The sequence below is a fragment of the Pterocles gutturalis genome, unplaced genomic scaffold (assembly GCF_000699245.1).
Source record: "Pterocles gutturalis isolate BGI_N339 unplaced genomic scaffold, ASM69924v1 scaffold27108, whole genome shotgun sequence".
Lineage (NCBI taxonomy): Eukaryota > Metazoa > Chordata > Aves > Pterocliformes > Pteroclidae > Pterocles > Pterocles gutturalis.
The window spans coordinates 1,237-21,472 of NW_010118858.1; the positions used below are offsets into that span (position 1 = coordinate 1,237).

The following is a 20,236-nucleotide window of genomic DNA, read 5'->3' on the forward strand; positions in this document are numbered from 1 at the left end:
GAAGGAGGGTATTTGTTAGCAATGCCCTCCAGCTCCTAGGGAAAAGCCCCACTGCACCGTCCTGCGAGATGTGGGAGAAATTAATGATTAAAAAAAAAAAAAAACCAAAAAAAACACAACCAAAAAACCAACCAAACCAACAAAAACCAGCCAGCAGAACCTGCCCCGGGGCTGTGCCAAGCCAACCCGAACGCCAAAGCTCCCTCCCGCTCCCTGCTCCCCCCGGCTTGTAGAAAGAAAGTCCCATCAAGTATTCAAAGTTTATTACAAGTGAACCGGAGATGACTTGGCATGAGTGATCCATTCAATTAACAAGATTCGGAGGACGGGCGGCTCTCCCTTGGCTCTGACAACACCTAGCACATTAAGAGACGGAGGCCAGGACAGCTCCCATGGGAGAAAAAAAAACAAAAACAAAAAAACAAAAAAAACCCAAACCAAAACGCAACAGCCACCCCTCCACACGCCAACGGTGAAAACCAGCAGCCTTCCAGGACCGGGGAGGGGAGAACAACATCACGGAGGCGGGATTTGCTTTTACTTATTCCTCAAGTAACAGTCGGCGGCACAGCCCTAAGTGTCACAAACTCTTGGCTTTCCTTGAACGGGTTGTTTATTTTTCTTTCTGTTTTCTTTTTTCTCTCTTTAAGTGGAAATTCAGACAGTATGTGAATCTATAGGGTTAAAACAAGTCATTTTCTGGGGAGCGGAGCCTCAAAAGGGGCCGGCTGCCGTGGCAGAGCTGGTGTCCGGGAGCCCGTTTTCCTGCGTGTCCTGGGACAAGGTGCTCGCCTGCCGCTGGGCCAGCGCTGAGCTCGAGTGTTTGCACTTGGGTGAACCGCACTGACAGCTGAAGTATTTGCCTTTGATGTCCCAGAACCTGTCACCATAGTCAAAGCTGCAAGAGAGAGAGAGAAGAGACGGGGTCACCGCAAAGCAGCAGCGAAAGGGACCGTGTGTCGGTGTGAGACACTGGGTCAGCAATCACGGAACCACGGGATGGTTTGGGTGGAAAGGGACCTTAAAGCCCATCCAGTGCCACCCCCTGCCATGGGCAGGGACACCTCCCACCAGCCCAGGTTGCCCAAAGCCTCATCCAGCCTGGCCTTGAACCCCTCCAGGGATGGGGCATCCACAGCTTCTCTGGGCAACCTGGGCCACTGCCTCACCCCCCGCACAGGAAAGAATTTATTTTCAACATCTAATCTAAATCTGCCCTCTTCCAACTGGAATCTCGGTGCTGCCACAATTTAGGATTCTGCAAAGCCTCAGGGGATGGAGCACACTTGTGGGGTCCCCCAGGAACATGGCCCAGGGAGGGAAGGGAGGGACTAAACCAGCTCAGGAGCTCCAGAGCTCTCGTCCCCCTGCACTCCATCCTTCCCTGAGCGAGGCGGTGGCAGCCCCGGGGACGGCACCTACCCGATTTCTTCTCCAGCTTCTATATGCCTCGTGCTGAAGAAGGCAATCCTGGGGAAGCGAAGGTCCTGATGCGACATGAAGACTCGCACCGGGATGAGGTTTGGCTCGCAGAGGTGGTTTATGAAGCGGCTGATGTTGCCATAGAAACGGGCATCTATGCAGTACACCTCTCCTTCCTGGGGGAGAAACGGTGCATCTTCCATTAGATGAGCTTGGGTTTAGCACTATTACTGCTACTTGTTTAAATAAAACGAACGACCAAACTATCGGTCATTCCATTAATACTCTGGAGAGCTTCAAGAAAAAGACCAACTGGGGTGGGACACCCATGGCAGGTTTAAAGGGACTAAACACACACACTTTTATTTCAAACACTACCCTGAATTTCTGCACAGAACTCTGCCCCCACAAGCCCAAAGACCTTTAAAAATGCTCCTGCCACCAGCTGGCACATCAGCTCTCCCCAGCCCTGCTCTGCAAAAGCACCAGTTTGGTATACTGGGACTGGTGTCTGGGGCAGGCAGACACCTTACCGGTAAAAGCCACTGGATAAGGGAAAAGTCATCTGTTCTGTCCTCACACAGCCAGAGCCTCCAGAAAATACAGGTTTTTGCAGATAAAAGTGAAAGTGAGAACACAGAAATTCCCTTTCCAGAGAGCAGTAATATTTTCTTTTCCTTGAAAATAATAAAAAAAAACCCTCAGGGCTTTTTTATTCCAGCAGAGAATGACTGTGCAAAGCAGAGACTTTAATTACAGAAGCTAATTTCAGTTGCAAGGAGGCCAAAAGCTAAAGGATCCATTAGCAGTGCTCCAACTCCCTTTTGGGCAAGCACCTCGCAATCGTTAATGGATGAGCTGTGCCAGGTCGCACGGCCGGCTGGTACAGGAGCCCAGGGAAGATGTCCCAGTGATGGGGGAGGCGTCACCCCGTGTGGTCCCATATCACACAGTGTTACCGGCTCTAATTTCAAATAATTCCCAGCACGAGTTTTCTCCATGGAAATGCCATAGTTGGTGAGGACATGATCACCCACTATCACATCTGGAAAAATCTGAGCTCTCCACCCTACAAGTTAAGAGGTTTCTCGAGAAAGGAGCCGCTGCCTTGACCAGCACAGGCAACATCCTCCCTGGGAAGCTGCCGAGGAGGACAAGGTCCAAAGCAAACTGCTTCACGCCTTGCTACAGGGTATCGGGAACATCAAGAGTCACACAGTGGCAACCAGAGAGGAAGAGGAGAAAACATGAACCTGCTCTGAGGGGCCATAAGGCTCCTTCTCAAGAGAGAGGAAACCATGAAAGGGTGATGCAGAAGATATGCACGCTCCCCTCTTACACCAAAAATCTTCAGTGCTTCAAGTGGAAGGACATTATGATTTCAAATGGATCTTAATGATCACCAGCCACAAAGGGTTCCCAGCCAGGCACGAGTCCACTCGTGGCTTTTTGTTGGTGCTCCTGGGTGAGGCACCGGGTGGATTCCAGCACAGCAACCCTGCTCGTGTACCCATGTCACCAAGGGTGGGGGTACGTGGCTGTGTCAGAAGGCAATTATCACAGCACCACGGACTGGTCTGGGTTGAAAGGGACCTTAGAGAACATCCAGTGCCACCCCCTGCCATGGGCAGGGACACCTCCCACCAGCCCAGGTTGCCCAAAGCCTCATCCAGCCTGGCCTTGAACCCCTCCAGGGATGGGGCATCCACAGCTTCTCTGGGCACCCTGGGCCACTGCCTCACCCCCCGCACAGGAAAACATTTCTTCCCAATATCCAATCTCAGTCTCCCCTCAGGGGTACATTCAGGCCATCACGAGCACTGGGGTTTCTCGGAAGGGGGGATGCCAGCAGAAAACCCTCCTTGCCCGCAGGCAGGGTCACGTGCAGAGGGCAGCGTGCAGCCCCGACCACCACCTCTCCTCGATGGAGCACAGCGCGGCCCAGAGCAAGAGCAAGGACTGCAGAGGATGGGCCTGTGCGTGGCAAAGGGGTGGCTTAACCCCAACAGAAAGCAACCACAGCAGCTAAAACTCAACCTCGTCTTTCCCAGAAAGTGTGGGTTTTTTCCAGCTCTTCAGCAGAGAGACAAGAAAGCCATCCCTTCAGCCAGCGGGAGCCCAGAGAGCAGCCGTTGTGCGGTCTCCCTCTCTGGAAAGCCAGCAGTGGCAGGAAGGTTTGGCTGCTCCATGTTCGCCCCCTTTCAGACCCAGGATGGGATGTGACGGCAGGAACTGGCACGCTGAAGGATTCACCTTGCACATGGCTGTGAGTGACAACTCAAGGCACAGGGACATCAGAAATGACCTCCTCACCACTCTCTTACAGCACAAGCACATCCAAGCTCCTTTTAACAATCACTCCAAGACCTGGTGCCTGGTTTTCTACAGATGCACCACTTTGAAGATACCATGAAACAAGACGATGTGCTTCCACCTCTACTTAGTCTCCCTCCTTGCTCCACTGAAGGTGTGATAAGACCAAAGCAGAGGTTCTCCCCCAAGGCGGGCTTGCCCCCAAGGCAAGACAAGGCTCTGACAGGCTCTTGCTAATAAACCAGGGTGAAGTCCCTGCTGCTTTCCAGTGTCTTAATTACAGTCTGACCCCTCTGTGTTCAGACTGACTTCAAGACCCATTACTTCTCTTTTTTTCAGTTGTTGAGTGTTGCTTTAAAGAAGAAAAAAAGGCAAAAAAATAAAGCAAAGCTGCTTTGTCACTAGCTGATGACAGAAACAAGACAGTGAGTGTTTTACAGCCTTCCTTGGAAGCCACTCCACTTCTGAGTCCCCAGCTCACCTTCCTCCTCTCCTCCATTCCCAAGGAATGTCTGAAGTGATGGCCTGGCTTAAAAGCTTTAGATCCCACTTTTCAAAGCAAGATTTCTGCTCTGAGACAGCCCTCTGCGGAGCAGCACAGGATAACTACCAGAAGAACAAGCCTCCAGTCCCTGCCAGGGTACCTGATGGATCCCTTTATAACCAAACGGGGATTTTTTCAGTCTTTCAGCTCATCTTTTTATGAGGAATTCACGGAGCTGCCAATCAACGCAGCTGCAAGCCGGCACACACACACCTGAGTATCAAAAACTGAACAACTGGGATGCCCAAATGGTTTTGACAGAAGAGCATCTTGCATGAAAACATGTGTGGGCAGCATGTACCCCGGTGGCCCAGCACTGCTGGGCGCTGTCACCATTTAACAAGCCCTAAGCCTTACCTCAACCGCTCTATATTTTGACTAAAACCTGGCGAGGATGCGGTTCTCCTCTTTGCAGGCTTTCAGACCACGCTGTGCATCAAGATGGGGATAAATATTCTCTTTGGCCTTTGGAGAGGCAAGACCTTGAGTTTGGCTTGTTAGCCACCTTCAGATACTGTACCTTGTTGTCAAGGTCGAAGAGATAGGAGTCCTCTTCACGGACATCAGCCTCGGAATCGGATATCAGCTCACCAACGTACCTGCGGACAAAGGGGAAAGGCAGAAATAAGATGCTCGTGTAATCACAAGCTTGGGTTCAAACACCTCTGTCTGGGGAGAGGGGAAGGAAGGGACACATGGATGGCAACCCACAGCCTTGGCAGCACAGGTCATCTCAGAGCCACCTGGGCAAACGCCGCTTTGCCAACTCACAGCAGCTAAAACCTGGCTCCAAATTCTGGTCTTTTCAGGGCAACACTTTTAATATTAAAAATGGAGTCTTACTTCCAACCAAGTTTACTTTTTCCCTGAGGGCTATGTTTCCTTTTGTAAATCAATTTGTTGGCCAAGATCAACACATTAATCCAATTCTCCTTATGTTTGGGTCAGACTCACATCTTGGCTCTCCTATACACCGTTTACATCCCAAAGCAGAACGTTTGTGTCTGTCCCTCCTGTATTTTCCAGGCTAGTTTGACCAATTACATATCCTACATACCTTAGAAAGTTTTGTTTTAAAAACTTTAAGTCTAACCTAACCTGGCAGGATCCCTGGAAGGATCTAGGTATCTTTCTCAATCCGTCTCAAGTCAGAATAGATCTGAGCTGTGATCTGAGTAACAATCAGCTTGTGAAACCCAGTGCAAGGCCGATCACAGCCAGGTCCCCCCAGTGCCACGAAGCCCGTGCTGCTCAGCCTGGCCTGCTGAGAAGGACCAAACACACCCCCCAGCAGTCGCACCCCAGCCAGATGCTGGTTTTGCTGCAGACCCCCTTGTCACAGGAGCCCCCGCTGCACGGGTGTTCCCACATTTGTCTCCCCATCTCCATCTTAAACAGCTTCAGACCATCAAGGTTCAACATTTCCTGCCCTGACCTGCTTGCAGTCAAAGACAGAGACACATGAGGAGAGGTGCCGAGCCAGAGGGATGATAGAAGAAAGACGCAGCAGCGCAGTAGATTCTGGAATGTAAGAACTTCCCAGCCTTTAACGCAACGCTAGTTAACTATAAGCAAAGGATTCACAATACACATAAATATTCTTTACAGCATCAACACAGACTTCCACGATCAGCAGCCCTTATGCCAGCATTCCTCGGCAGCTCTCGAGGCATTTTCCGAGTGTTAATCATCCATCCCCCTGGGGCTCCAGGCAGCGTTTATCTCCACGCTGGGGAGGAGGAGGGGCACGAAATGTGAACCCAGAGAGGACCCAGGCACCCCGTGACCAGGGATCATTCGGCGGCAGTTCCCAAATCCCAGCGATCCAGCCAAGCTGCTCTGCCAGGGCAGCAGGCTGCCGCCACGAGGGATCCTCCTGTTTGCTCGCCATCGCGTCTTGTTATTTACTAAGCGCTCGCACAAGGCTGCGACGCTGACCTAAAGCAATAGGAAGACGATGGCCAGAGAGGGACAGAAATTGCTGTAGTGTGGCACAGGAGCCAGCAGCAGCTGAGAACCAGCTGAACAACGCTGCACAGCGAGGTGCTGCTCAGGGAGAGCCACGTCGGGTTTACACCTCGGCGAAACAAAAAAACCCCCATCAAATTACAAATTTTTGTTTTGATGTTCCTTTAAAGATTATTCCTGCAACTCATTTCCTTTCCAGGTCTGCTCACCAATACAAACAGTTCCCTAATTTCCCAGGTCCAAAGGTATGGAGGGATATGCAAGAGGTACATTTTCCTACCCAAAAAAGAGCAGGAGCATCAGCTCCTTCCTTTAAAAGGAAGTCAAGCCAGTGTTTTTCTTCTCAGCAAGATGTTCAGCACGCCGATGGTAAGTAACTACATCTCAGAGCTTTACACTGCCACTCACTGCCGCAAGATCACAGCGTGCTCCACGCAGAAATCAAGAGCGACAAGAAGTCCCCCAGCACAGGCTCCAGCGTTTTCCACGGGGTGTGGGAGACGGGACGCCTGGGGCTTCTCTGGTTGAAGGTGTGGATGAGATACCTGGCTCAATGCAGATCGTATCTTATTAGAGCATCACTGTTTTGTACAGAAATGAAATATTTGGAAACCACATAATGGATGTGCACCGAAAGGAGCAGACCAGATCCTCGCCAACCTCTGGTTTCTGCATCCCGCTAATTCAAAGCCTCTCCAACAAAAGCCCTTAAAGCAGCTGTGCCATTTCCCGAACGAGCACTTACAGTGCCTGACAAACAGAGCAGACTCAAAACAACCCCAGCAACGTCAGCACAAGGGGAGCAACAGCAATTTCCAAGCAGCAACACAAATGCGGAGGCCGGGGAGAAACCTGCGCACGAGCACAATCCTGAGCATCTGCGAGTGGAAGAGCTTAAAAACTCTGCGGGAGCCCAGCGGGGCAGGGAGGATGATGCTGCTCCACATCCCCTCACTAAGCTGCTGCTTCCAGGACGGGGCTGAAGGTACGAGAGGGTCTGGAGCAGCTGGGGTGTGGGGAGCCCTGGGGAGGAGAGCGGGAGGGCTGGCTGCCCACCGTGCTGGCGGAGCCTCGCTCCCAGCTGCCAAACTGCTCCGAGCGCTGCTGAACACTGCCTGTAGAACCTGCGGGATGCAGGAGAGACAGTCTGCAAGCAGAAAGGGAAAGGGGAATCATTTTTGGAGTCATTACGGAGAAAAGTTGAAAGGTATCTGCAGTACGGAGAGGCTGAAGAGCAGTGTGTGTGTTAGAGAGGGATTTACACGGGAACAGTCAGGACCAACAGTTTTGCAAAATAAAAGCAATGTGAGTATTCCAGATCTGTCCCTATGTGGGTGTATGTTATTATGGAACAAAAGTCATCATCCTTACACCAATACAACTATCATCCTTTCAAAACAGAGTAATAACCTCTGCACAAAGCGACTACCCGCTGAGCTCTAATTCAGACATTTAATACAAAATGCTCTTCCACGAGAGCCGACCCCGGGAGCTGTTGCGTGCAAGCAGCCCCCGAGCACCGCCAGCCCTGGGGCTTCTGTGCCAGAGAGGAGGAAAAGAAGAAACCAAGTCTCTAGGTTGCCCATAAAGAATCACAGGAAGGCCATCAGTGCAGGTGGCTTGAGGAGGGGAGGACTGGAGTTGGTGAGTTGAGTAAATAACGTGTGTGAGAGTGATGGAGACAAGGAGGAATGTGCATGGGCAAGACAAATTAGCTCAGCTTTTCAGTACGCAGCTCATTTAGATAATGAAGAAGATAGTGCCTGCCACTGAAACAGTGTCAGCAGCTCCTGGCAAGGGTAGGGGGAAGAGTTAACCACAGCGGTGGCATCCGCACCCCATCAGCTCCAATGTGCTACAACGCGCTCGTGTCTGTGCTAATGACACTGTCACACAGCGCTGCCCTGTCTCCTTGGGCTGCCTGTTCACTTCTGCTTATTCCTCTTGCCTGTTACCATTCCAGTAGGATTTGGTAAAGCCAATGCCTTTTTTCTCTGGGAGCAGTTTATACGCAGGCTCTGGCTCATCTCTGGAAGCCCCACCTGAAGACAGACTTGAGACACTCCCCACAAACAGCAGAGCTTTAAGCTTTACCTCTGACAAAACATTTTATCGTCCGGCAGCTTCCTAGCATGGAAGAAATACTTGGCCGATTCACTGCAGATTTTCCTTGTCCTTCATTTTTGTTTTAAATTCTGCAATAATCTTCCTCAATACCCACCCCAATTCTATAAAGCATCAACAACTAGTTCAAAGAAACCTCTAGCACCTATTTCCACGAAGGGCACGAGCCCAGCCCTATTCAGATGGTTTCACTGTAGGATTGCAATGAAGAAACCACTGTCCAAAATATTTAATAAAGCACATACACCACTTTAAAGCCTAAAAACCACGGGGTTCGACAGCAGTTTTTTCACTTGACATAAATCTGAACATCTTTGCTCTTAAGTACTTTATTGAATCGGGGCCGAAACACGTGCTTAACGCCAAGTGCTTTACTGTTTTGCTGAATCAGACTAAAGCCAGAGCTGTGACACTGGAAAACCTCTTGAGAGGTCAGTATCGAAAAAGAAAAAGATCCAATATAAAAAAGCTGTTCCAAATTGCCTTGGCCTTAAGTGTCCCATATCCACAGTGAACACATTTGCAGCACAACCCAAATGCATTTTTCCCCCTTCGCTTGTGCTTCAGAGGAGTAAGAGAGATGAGCACAGACCCCAGCAAGCCAGAGAAGGGTGGAGAAAGCTCCAGCTATGAGGAAAAGGACAAACAGAGCAGGAAACGGAGTCAGGAAACCTCTGACTGAGGGCAAGCAGCTTGGGCTCCATGCCAATTTGATTTGCGTGAAAAGCTCTCCTTGAAGAGAAGCAAACCATCCTGGCCCTCAGGAAGCGGTGCGTTTGCAGGAGCTAATGAAAGCTGAATAACTTACTCGCACACAAAGGTTCCCGGTGGAATGTCTTGCATTGTTCGCACACCCCAGCCCATCTTTTCTGTCCGATAAAGCTGCAATCGAGTCCTGGAAAAGAGGAAATGAAGCCAGGTTAATGGCAGCACTCCACAGAAAGACAACGGATTTTCAGAGAGATGAGCAAAAACCCAGCAACCTTCCATCAGCACAAACTCAAAAAAAGATTTTAGTATTTAACCCCCTGGTTCTCACACTGGCACGACTGTGGGCACACTGCTGCTCTGAGCGTGTGGGCAGATGCTCAGATGGGAACGGGGGACAAGGGACATGTGCCCACCAACCCCTGCTCCCTGCCCAGCAGCACCTGGGGACCAGACACCTCAGGGACTGGGGAAGAGAGTGCGGGACTGGATGCTCTGCGTGGTTACGCTGTTGATGATACACACGTAGGATACCAGAATCCCACCACTGGCATTTCTTTTCCCTTCCACGCACACACCCGGCACTCGGGAGAGGGCAGGGAAGGTGGAAGGGGACTTGAGGCAGCGCAGCTCTGCAGGGGGGTGCTGCGGGGGGACGGCAGGGAGCTCGCGGTGAATTAAGAACACCTTGAGCTAAGTGCTCTGATCCCTTTGCCCTCTGCTGAGGCCGGTGCATTTAGCAACTCCATCATACCCAGCCCCCTAGTAGCTGAAAGACAAGGAAGAAACGCTGCAACTTGAAACTTCTTGGTGTAATAGCCACTCTGTGGAATTTTACTGATGGAGTTTATAGGCAGGGAAACAATCCTGTAAGTCATTCTGCCTCCTGCGCAGCCAGAACTTGAGTTAAGTGCAGGATGAACAATCTCCAGGGCTAGGGAAGGCTCACGCTGTCCCTGAGGGAACCAAAACCCACTCTCAGCAATGCTGTTATCGGAATAAAGAGAAATCCGATGCTCACCTTAGCTTCACCCTGTTGCTTTTCCCAGTACTTCTCTCCCCCCCTCCTCTTGCACTGTCAGCCCAAAACCACAGGCTGTGCATTTTCTCCTATTTGCTCCTGGAGCCTTCATCAGTGCAAAACACAACTTCACGTTACACCAGTGATAACACTGTATTTCTGGAAGCTCCCCCACGTTTTGCCTGGTCCATCAGAGCAGAGCAGAGAGCCAGGGTCGGGTTCAGGCTCTGCCATTGGGACCAACACTGGCAGCAGCAGGACTGCGGCTCCAACCTCAGCATCCTGGCTGGGCTGGGTCAGCTGCCGTACGGAAATGTGTGCTGCCCAGTGGGGTTAATTTGGAGCAAATCTGACAGAAGCAGCACTGAAAATGGAGCGGGAGCACCCATGTGTCACGCTGCAGCCCAAAGGCAGGAGGTTTCCTCTGCTGCTCCCTTAAGCACAGCTCTGCCAAGCACCTGCCCTTACCGCCAGCTTCCTGACAAAGCTGCTCTCCCAGGCTCATGGTCGGGTTTCCAACCCTTCCCGTCTTTAGAAAAACACTTTAGCAAGGGAAAAATGCAAAAGCAACAGCTCTGGCTGTACAGCTCCTGAATAAACACCCACGTAGACACCGGAGCTCTGGAGCTTGGCAGGGAAAACCAGAGAGAGGTAAAGTTCTGTGGAAACACTTCAAGCTTCTTCCTTACTTATTTTAAATGTTGCAAAATGTCAGTGAAACTACAAAGCTTGCAAAAAAAGTGTTGTCAGTACTACAAAAAAATTGCAAAAGTCTTTTTTTCCAGTGGGATTCCTTTGAACTAAGTGCAGTGGCAAACTTCTCCATAGCAGAGGTCCAGAACAAAATATTTTCATTTTTAGCCTGGCATCAAAATCCTAACAGCCTAATCTGCTGCACCGAGGCCAACAGGTATTCATTCAGGTATCCAATTCAGGAGGAGTCATGCCAGTAAGTTGGAAATTTTAATCAGCCAGGCCTGGGCATGCTGGCCTATATTTCTAAGACAGACTGTTAACTAACAAGATCTATCAAATTAAGGCTTTGCAGCTTCTGTTGCTGTTATTTTCTTCGCAGGTCTCCACCTGAGAAGTTACACCTAGGCTGTTCATGCAAACCCAGAAGCCATTTATATGTTTTATGGTCAGGCTGATGAAAGAACGCTGCAGTTCCCACATGATGGCAACAGGGGCACGGTGCAAATATTAACTGAGCTCACCAACCCGCTGCTGCTTCGTTCCCACCGGCAGCACGCAGGAACCTGCCTGCACCCCACCACTGCCTGGTGGCACCTGCCCCAACTTCTGCATCATCTTGGGAAGCCCTGGATTTGGTAGGTTTGTAAGTAAGCTGAGACTAGAGAGTCAGAGTCACAGAATGGTTTGGGTTGGAAGGGACCTTAGAGATCATCTAGTTCCACCCCCTGCTATAGGCAGGGACACCTCCCACTAGACCAGAAAGCCCACGAGCGTGGTGTTGGCCTTGCCAAGACACGCTGCGTCTGGATCGTCCTCCTCACCTGAGCCCATTCTGCACCACCCGGTTCCTGCAGGTCCGCCAGCACGAGCACGCGTGGTTACACTCAAAGATCAGCGGCGGCTCAGCCATGTTGAATTCTGGCAGGAGTCGGCCGTCCTGGAGAGGAGAGACATTCAAGACTGGGTTAGCTGTCTATTCCTGAGACCCCTCCAAACCAGAGGCAGGCCAAGAGCAGAAATCCCCTCGAGTTACCCCAAGGTGGAGGCATACCCCCATCTCCCCAAAACCAGCATCACACCTCAGCTTCTGCAGGGGGTTTGCTCCACCCCGACAGTGGCACGTTCACCACTGTCACCGACAGCTGACAAACAGCAAGAGATCATCTAGATTTTTGCTGCCTGGCATCACCCTACACACCACCAAAAAAAAAAAATCTTACAGTGCTGTTCAAAAAAACCGGTGTGCATCATCTTTATTATCATTTTGCAGTGCTGGAGGGGAGAAGCAGATGCTTAGTCTGTCTCTGGAATAAAGCCTAAACTCCCAGATTACAAGGCCAATACACCCAAGTTCTGTGAACCACGTTATCTTCCCAAATAACACTCCCAAAAAAGCTGCAATCCAATTATTTACCAACCATATAGGATTAAGGAAGCGATAGATGCAGTTTATCATATTTAACAAATTTGGCTTTTAAGGCTTGAAAGATGTAATCACCTCTTAATGTGTAAATCAGCTGGCTACAAAGCAAAGAAAGATGCCAATATTCCCCCTGGGAGAAACTTGCAGAGATTCACAGAACTTCTGATCTTAGCAGAACCTGTCCAAATATTAACCTCAAAACCTCCCTGGAGGATTGAAGCACACTTACCCAAAACAAACCCGGCTTCTGGCAATGTTGCAGCTACAACATCTTTACTTTGCCTTCATCCGGAAGGATCACAATAAATAAAAGCAGACAAAAAAAAAAAAATCTCTCTGCTACCCTCCCCTTGTTTACATATTACAGCATTCTTTATGTTTTTCTGAAATGGAAGCTGATTTCACGCATGGATTATTAAACGCTCTCTATCACATGGATATAATTAATGGCTCAGTTGGCACGACAGTAACACAAATAAATAACACTAGAAAAGCTTCCCTGAGTACGCATTTTGTTACTATCACACACATCTCAGGCATTTGAAAACAAAAACCAGAGGAGTTGTGCAAGGAACTGTTTTTAAGGTACTATTCCCAACCCCGAACTGTGCAAAGTTCTGCCCACCAGCACGGCTCTAACCCACGAGGAGGGTCTGTGTCCTCACCTTGTCATACCAGCAGCGCATACTGAGTTGGCCACACATGCAGTTACTGGAGGAGCAGTCGTCTATACATACACAATACTGGAAGAGAAGACAAAGGGTTAACTCCATGCCACTAACACCCAACTGAAAGAGCAACTGCTGTGACTGGGTCAGAGAGGAAACCACAAGTCTTCATCTTCAGAAAAATAACCAGCCTTGGTGGTTCAGTGGCATTTTCACCCCGTTCTTTATTTCTGGGTGCAGTGAAGGTGGAAGGATTCCAGCTCGCAGGGCAGGATCCCACACCGAGCCACCTCCATTTCCACGTCCTCCTGTGTTACTAACCTTCCTCCATGCCCTACGAGCTGTACTCCACACTCGAGGACAAGGAAAGCTCCAAGGATAGAGCAGAGCTGGGAGATGATGCAACACGATGTCTCAAGTCCTCCCCTGCTGCTTGCTTGCCTCTTCCCTCCAGCTGGCTGCCTCCCCCGTGCTCCCCGAGCCAGCACGGTCCCACCACCCGCTGCTGCACACCAGGGTGCTGGTAGGGGACGTTCACTCCAGCCATCCCATCACCCTCACCCTACACCTCCGCACCTCTGCTTTCACCACCCAGCCCTTCCAGCACCACAGCGAAGACCTCGGCGGGGATGCTGCAGTCAGGAGGAAGACAGCATGAGGAAGGTCTCCAAACAACTCCCTAACTCTCCAGGTAGAGAAGAGAGGAAAAGGATGAATGGAGCCACACGAGCCAGCACCAGGCGGCTGATGCTACAGCACACAGCTGAGCACAGAGGTTTGCTTAAGTCGCAGAAAGGAAGAAAAGCAGAATCCCACCTCCTAGAGCAAGAGCTGGAGTTCAGCATTAAGCCCTAGCTGGAATGTGGTGGCACTATTAGGACTAGACATTTCCATTTTGAATGTAAAACCCGTGCACTGCAACATCCCTGAATGCACGCACCGTGATGGGGAAAAGCCCGTGGATACACGCGATCCCTCACCTGTAAATGGGTGATGTTTCTGTCAATGTCCATTGGGGAGGTGACACAGTTCTGTGAAACGTATTTGTAGTTGCTAGGACAAGGCTCGCTGTCCACAGAATTGATGCAGGGAATGGGGATCCGCTCATAACCGCGGGCGATGTCTCTGTCAGTGGGAGAAAGAGAACTGTCACAGATGAAAAGGTCCCCCGAAACAAGGGGCCATTCAAATGCCATCCTGGGGCAGAATTACTGTCTCTGATCGCTGAGCATTCAAAGCCTGAAAGCAATTCAGACTAGAGCAGAGTTCATTTTTTTCCACCCTGTCTTACAGATTGTTCTTTGAGCTCGCGAAAATTTCCATTTGGAGGATGAATTTACAAACCACGGTCTGAATCAGCATGTGCTTAATTCTTGCTAAGCTCAAACCGACCTTCACACTAGTTTAAAAAGCTGTGCACGCGCTTCTAGTCCTCTCCTAAACCAGCCCCCCAGCCTCCCCCATGCCAGGGCTCTATGTCGTGACCCACAAGCAAAGCCAGCCAGATTCTCACCTGCTCACCACCTTCTCTATCTGGGCAGGCTTTTCAGTGGATGATTCTCTGAGAGTCTTGTTCATCTGTAGGGCCACCCAGACCTGAGAGTTAAGGCTGGAGCACTGGAGCGGAGTCTCACCCTCCTTGTTCTTTAAAGTGACATCCGAGCCACGGGAAAGAAAGAGACTGCAAAACAGGGAGAAAGGATAAGCATCCCCCGAGAGAAACCGCACGAGGGGAAAAGGAGCTGAATCACATCCTCCAGCCAGCCCTTAAGGGACAAGGAAGAACCTGCAGCAGTGAATAATCACCTGAGTTTTCTTTATTAAGCCTGGTTCAGTGAATCCTTCTACACGAAGGCGCTGGCAGAAGCCACAGACTGGGGCTCTAGGCGCTCAGAGAGCTCCAGGCAAACCTCGCCTTGCTTCAGGTGAGACAAGTACCATGCTGGTACCAGCCTAACTGCAGCCTGGCTTGAAACCCTCTCTGGCAGGGAAAGATAGGAGTGGGAAGAGCAGGCTGGGAATGGAAGAGTCCCCCAGGAAACTGGTATCGGACTCAGCCCTGGCTTATACTCACCAGCTTTGGGTGAGTACACATGGTGAGTTTATTCATAGCAGGGATGAAACAAGGGAAAAGCCCTGCTACCATATTATGCCACACTAGTTGTAAAAAAAAATAATTAAAAAAAAAAAAAAGCTTTAATCAAGAATTCCTAATGCCCTTCTGCTGGGCAGCCCAGGCTGTGCGCAGTCCCTCAAGCCCTCTGCCCAAGCCTCCCTCCAGGATCACCCCATGTTTTCTGATCTTTTTTACAGTCTGGCAGCAGCTAGTATCTCAGACCCAGTGCCCCAGGAGCAGGGCAATGGGGAAACAAGCCCTCCATCCCGGTTTTGGTTTGTGCTTCAATGCCAAAGGCATTCCAAAGGATCTCCCGGGCTTGCCAGCCAGCACTCGGGTAGAAAGGAGCAACCAGGGGAAGGGAGAGAAGCGGCAGGGCTGGAGCGGTACTTACACGACACATTCGTAGCGGTTCTCTCTGGCTGCAATATGCAGGGGCGAGTCTCCGTGAATATTCACCGCATGTAAATCACACTTAGCAGCCAGCAGGATCTCCGCTATGTCAACACAGCCAGAAAAAGCAGCCCAGTGCAAACAAATATTTTCCTCCTGGAGGGAAAGAAAACAGAACAGAGGCTGTTCAGTGCATTGAAACCCTTTGGGACTTCACCATCCTTAGCTCTACACCTGCAGCATTCAACATGTGGCTTGTAGTCTCGCTCCCTACATTTCTGCTTCTGTCCAGGACTATCAGGGCAGGCAGGGAAATATCCGCGCACACAAGCAGGGAATTCTCACTCCAGCCGCCTCTGCACGCAGAAGGCGGGGAGGCTGCACACAAAGCGGTCCATCGCCTTCCTGACACACGCAGGCAAATCGTCTGTCTCTAAGCCACCAAACAATCTGGATCAATCCACGAGAGAGGTGACAGACGTGAACAAACGTGCTGGAAAAGGCTAGAAGCTGAGCTTCGCCACCCCAGACACACAGCAAAGCCAGCGTGTCTCCCAGCACTATTAAGGAGAAAAAGAGCACAGCACAAGCTACAGGATGTATGGAGGTGCTGGAACGAGAACCGTGAGCCACAGGGAAAGCAATCAATCCAAGTTCAGGCATCTCTTAAATACTGTATGCGCCCATCTCTCATCAGCAGCACTAGAAATAGCCGAACACTCATCATTTGACGGAGGTATTTTAAGCGATGACACTCTGTTGTCTCTTACAGGGCAATCTGCAGCACACTTTGAACCCTTCCCCATGACAAGCTCTAAAGATGTCGATTACAACAGTGCAATGATAGTAATGATCACCTAAGACTTTTTTTTCTTTTTAAAGCAAAAATAAAGCAACTTAACTTAGATCCTTCCTTAAATGTGGAGGCTACTGACATATACAGGGAGTGGGGGGACTCTATACGGCTTCTGCTTCCCATTGAGGTAAGATCTAGAAAAAAACCCCTAATCAGCATCACGTACCAATCTACAGAAAAAATAAATCCTGTCGATTGCACACCACGTGCTGCTGCTCAGACAGGCTACAGACACCTAAACTCGGTACTTTGCCGTGCATCGGTACTGCCTGACAGCAGCATAATTACAATCAAAAGCACTTTACCCGGAGCACGATGTTTCCCAGCACAAGTGACATTGCTCCTTAATGACAGCAATCAGGAGACACTGAACGCAGGGACAGTGACGGATATGCGATCCATACATCTGCTCAGAGGATACTTTTCTTTCAAGTAAATTGTTGACTGAGCTGATTTGATTTTCATCATTTAATGCGTGATCTTGTAACCGGTGGCCAGAAGGCTTCTATGACAGACGAAACAACTCCGTTTTGTTCAGAGGGAGCACTAGGGCTCAGAAGGAATGCAGCAACCCAAAAAGCACCCTCTCACCTTGATTTTTGCTTTTAGGAACAGTATCAGATCCAGACCTGCCTGGGAACTATTTAAGCTACCAAAGAAACACAGGCTCCTGCCGAGAGGGGCTTTCAGACTGGGGACGGCGACTCCTTGGGAACAGCTGGAGCCTTTCTGGGACAAACATACCAACACCTTCCCCTGCTATTGCCCAAGATGCAAACCAAAACATTTAGGGAAACAAATACAAACCAGCTGCTTATATCCCTTGGAGTCAGAAAAGCACTAGCAGCCCTGGACAAGAACATACATTGCCATGAGGTAGGCTGGAGGGTGAACTGATGGCGGGGAAGGTCCTTTGCTGTAACAACTCTGTGCAGAATGCAGTGAAGCCCATCACCCCTCATTGATCAAACTATCTCATGTCTAGAGGTGAAAGCACCCCAGTTCACACCCAGGCTTGCCTTGCAGGTGCTTCTGGGGTTTCAATACCCTTAGAGACAGAAAGGATGAAATGAGAAGCACCCTATTAAGAAAAAAAGCAGATGAGCAGTGCTGATATATTGAGTTTCCTGAACAGCAGCCTGGATGCTCTCCTTTTTTTCCCAGCCTTCTCCATTTACTTGAAAATCCCGGTAAAACGGGCTGGCACAGCCCAATGTGCCCACGGAGCTCCTGGGGACTCCACCTGGAGTCAGCGTCCCTCACGTACAGAGTATGTCCCACTCAAGTAGAATTTATGGAGGTGAAGAACCGGCCAAGAGCCAGCTCCAGCGCGCAGAGCTGCCAGCCTGGGCACACTCTGCCCACACCGGTGACTATGTGCCCAAGAAAATCCAGGCTTATGATACTTGCTGGCAGAGTGTCTGCCCCATCCATCTGGAAAACATGAGCATGAGCTTGTGCCCCGCAAAAGGCACATAGGATGCCCCTAACCTTAACCCGTGCCCAACGCACACTGGCCCGTGACCAGTGTGGAGCTGGCCAGTGCCATGTCCAAGCAGAAGCAGCGAGGCACAGAGCTAATCACAACCCGCAGCACTATGTACAGCATCTTTATGGGCTGTGTATGAAGAGCTGGAAGACAATGACCTTCTGCCAGCTTGTAAACTTCCCAGAATATGGAGGAAAATTCTCCCTCCAGACACTTTTCACTTGCTGCTCCAAACCACTTGTACCAAGGGACCACTGCATCCCCTGCGCTCAGCCCAAAAATCTGCCTTCTTGGGCTTGTTTGGTTTTCAAAGAGAAATTGTGGACAATTTCCAAAACAGATTCCAGGAAGAACCTCACATTGTCACGGATATTGATGTCAGACCCCTTCACAAGCAGCAGCTTCACCAGCTCAATGTGCTTGTACTCGGTGGCCCAGATCATCGGCGTCCAGCCTCCGTCGTCCTGGGGAGGGAAAGGAAAGGGTGAGACACGCAGAACAGGCAAGACCATCTCCTGAAGGCTTCACAAGTCCCTTGGCAGCCATGGCAGGGTGCACCTTGCCTGGGAGCCACAGAGCCCTTCCCTCCCCATGCCTGTCTCATTGCTGTCCTTCAGTCTATGCTGCTGCAGGGAGAGGTCCCCCAGGGTCCTGCAGAGCCAGCGTGATGCAAACCGACACGCCTCGGCAGGCTGGAGTTGATTTGCAGCTCAGCACACTAGCAATGGATCTCCAGGGTGTTAAAATACAGCTGACTGTCCAGAAGGCACAAGCAGCATCCAACTTGTGTCAAAAGCTCTTACAAAAGCTCCCTGAGCAGCCTTCCCCCAGAATAAGGAGCCTCGGTGCAGTGCTGCCTCCCCCCACAGCAAGGGATCAGCTCTGCGATGGTGGGACAGGCGTGACCCACCCCACAGCACATCCCTGATCCCACCAGCCCCCTGCAAGGAGGGGGGCACAGTGACACCCTTCGGAAACAGGCTCCATGAGCAAACTCGGGGTCAAGAAGAAACTGTAAATGGAGGCACAGGGAAGTTTCCATGAGGCTGGTGGAGGGGATGACCTTCTCTGGCCGAGAGGGATGCCCACGGCACTGTCACCCTACGAGGTTTGTCAGGTCCCCTCCAGCAGCAGGGCTGTATTTGAGTATTGAGTATTGTATTTGAAACAGCGCGCTGCTGAGACTGGGGTCCCTGACCTCACCTGGCAATTGACATCCATCTTCCCGTTGGAGAGGAGGTACTGGACGACGTCGTAGTGCCCCTTCTTGGCAGCCAAGTGTAGACACGTGGAGCCCTCCGCATCCTGGACACAACCACAGAACAAGCGCTCAGGGGACAGCCCTTCCCAGCGTTTCCCACCTCTGCACAACACCTGCAACGCTCAGGAACCAGCAGAGAGGTTCATAGATGGAGCAGAGGACTCCAAAAGCCCCCGGCCCGCTTCCAGGAGGGCAGAGAACAGCAACCAACACTTTGCACAAAGCTCAGAGGTGCAACCCGTGCAGAACAGGAGGGTGAGTGTGCCAATGCTACGGGAAGAGACGCCTTTGCAAAGCCTAGGGAAGGTACCAGCTCCAAACACGGCAGATTGATGCTCTCCTTCCCCAGCAGACCCCCTCCAACTCTTCTCCATGTGCTGGAGAGCCAAGGAGAGGCAGAAATTCTTTACAGAGGCAGGGCTTGCACTTTAGTTCAGGAAAGTAGCCTTGTCTCAACCTGAAATGTTCCGTTTATGCAGTTTTTTTGCAGTGTTTTATTAGCACAAGGACTCATCCCAGCACCTGGCAGCAGGGTGTGTCCTGCACAGGGCGTAGGAGACTCCTGAGAGAGCAAGTCCCCAGCATGCCTGCAGCCATCTGCCCGAGACAGGAGACAAAAACCATGACGGCTGAAAGGAAAAATGCCTTTGGGAGCACAGAACACAGGGTCTGGTGGAGATGGACAGGCTGTGAGTCACGCCAGAGACACTCCCACACTAACACCAAAGTTCTCGGTGGCTGGAGTCTGATTTTTATCAGATGTTTACATCCCAAGAGCTTAACACATAGCAAGGCCCAGAAATCAGGAAATAAGGAGAAGGAAATGAAAGACTGAAAACCAAAATTACTTAGTCCAGCTAAGCCCCTGGAAGCAACATCGGAGGCGAGAGGTTTCGGACAGAGCCGAGCAGAGAGCACGACACAAGGTTAGGAAGCAACCCTCCGAGCAGGATGCTCAGGATTGCACTGTGTGGGCTTCTAGAGGTAAAGTGGTGGTTTCTACACCCCCAGAAGTGCCTGTCACATCTGTCTAGTGCCACTGCTCTCCCCTTAGGTTAGCATGAGCCAAGCGCATCTTCTCAACCCTATGGAGAGCAGGTAGATTTTAAGATAAAGTTTCTGCACGTCTTGAGTGAGGTTTTTATGTCCTATTAACTGGATCAACAGCTTCACCCTGGGGTCTGAGAAACCCCCACCCACACACCCCCTCTCCGTCCTCAGCATCCCCTCACCC

The 20,236-nt window shown here is 50.7% G+C and overlaps 1 protein-coding gene across 1 annotated transcript in view; it reads right to left on the minus strand.

Annotated features, from left to right (window-relative positions):
* Nucleotides 1–660: 660 nt before the first annotated feature.
* The window catches only part of EHMT1 (euchromatic histone-lysine N-methyltransferase 1), a gene marked incomplete at its 5' end in the record, with an annotated part of 31,034 nt that continues 11,458 nt past the window's right edge, over nucleotides 661–20,236 (minus strand). Inside the window, 11 exons of the mRNA XM_010076386.1 lie at nucleotides 661–898; nucleotides 1,423–1,598; nucleotides 4,800–4,878; nucleotides 9,180–9,266; nucleotides 11,618–11,733; nucleotides 12,885–12,962; nucleotides 13,868–14,012; nucleotides 14,401–14,568; nucleotides 15,398–15,552; nucleotides 18,101–18,205; nucleotides 18,945–19,046. Of these exons, the coding sequence (XP_010074688.1) occupies nucleotides 715–898; nucleotides 1,423–1,598; nucleotides 4,800–4,878; nucleotides 9,180–9,266; nucleotides 11,618–11,733; nucleotides 12,885–12,962; nucleotides 13,868–14,012; nucleotides 14,401–14,568; nucleotides 15,398–15,552; nucleotides 18,101–18,205; nucleotides 18,945–19,046 (1,395 nt within the window). The remainder of the gene's footprint in view (nucleotides 899–1,422; nucleotides 1,599–4,799; nucleotides 4,879–9,179; nucleotides 9,267–11,617; nucleotides 11,734–12,884; nucleotides 12,963–13,867; nucleotides 14,013–14,400; nucleotides 14,569–15,397; nucleotides 15,553–18,100; nucleotides 18,206–18,944; nucleotides 19,047–20,236) is intronic.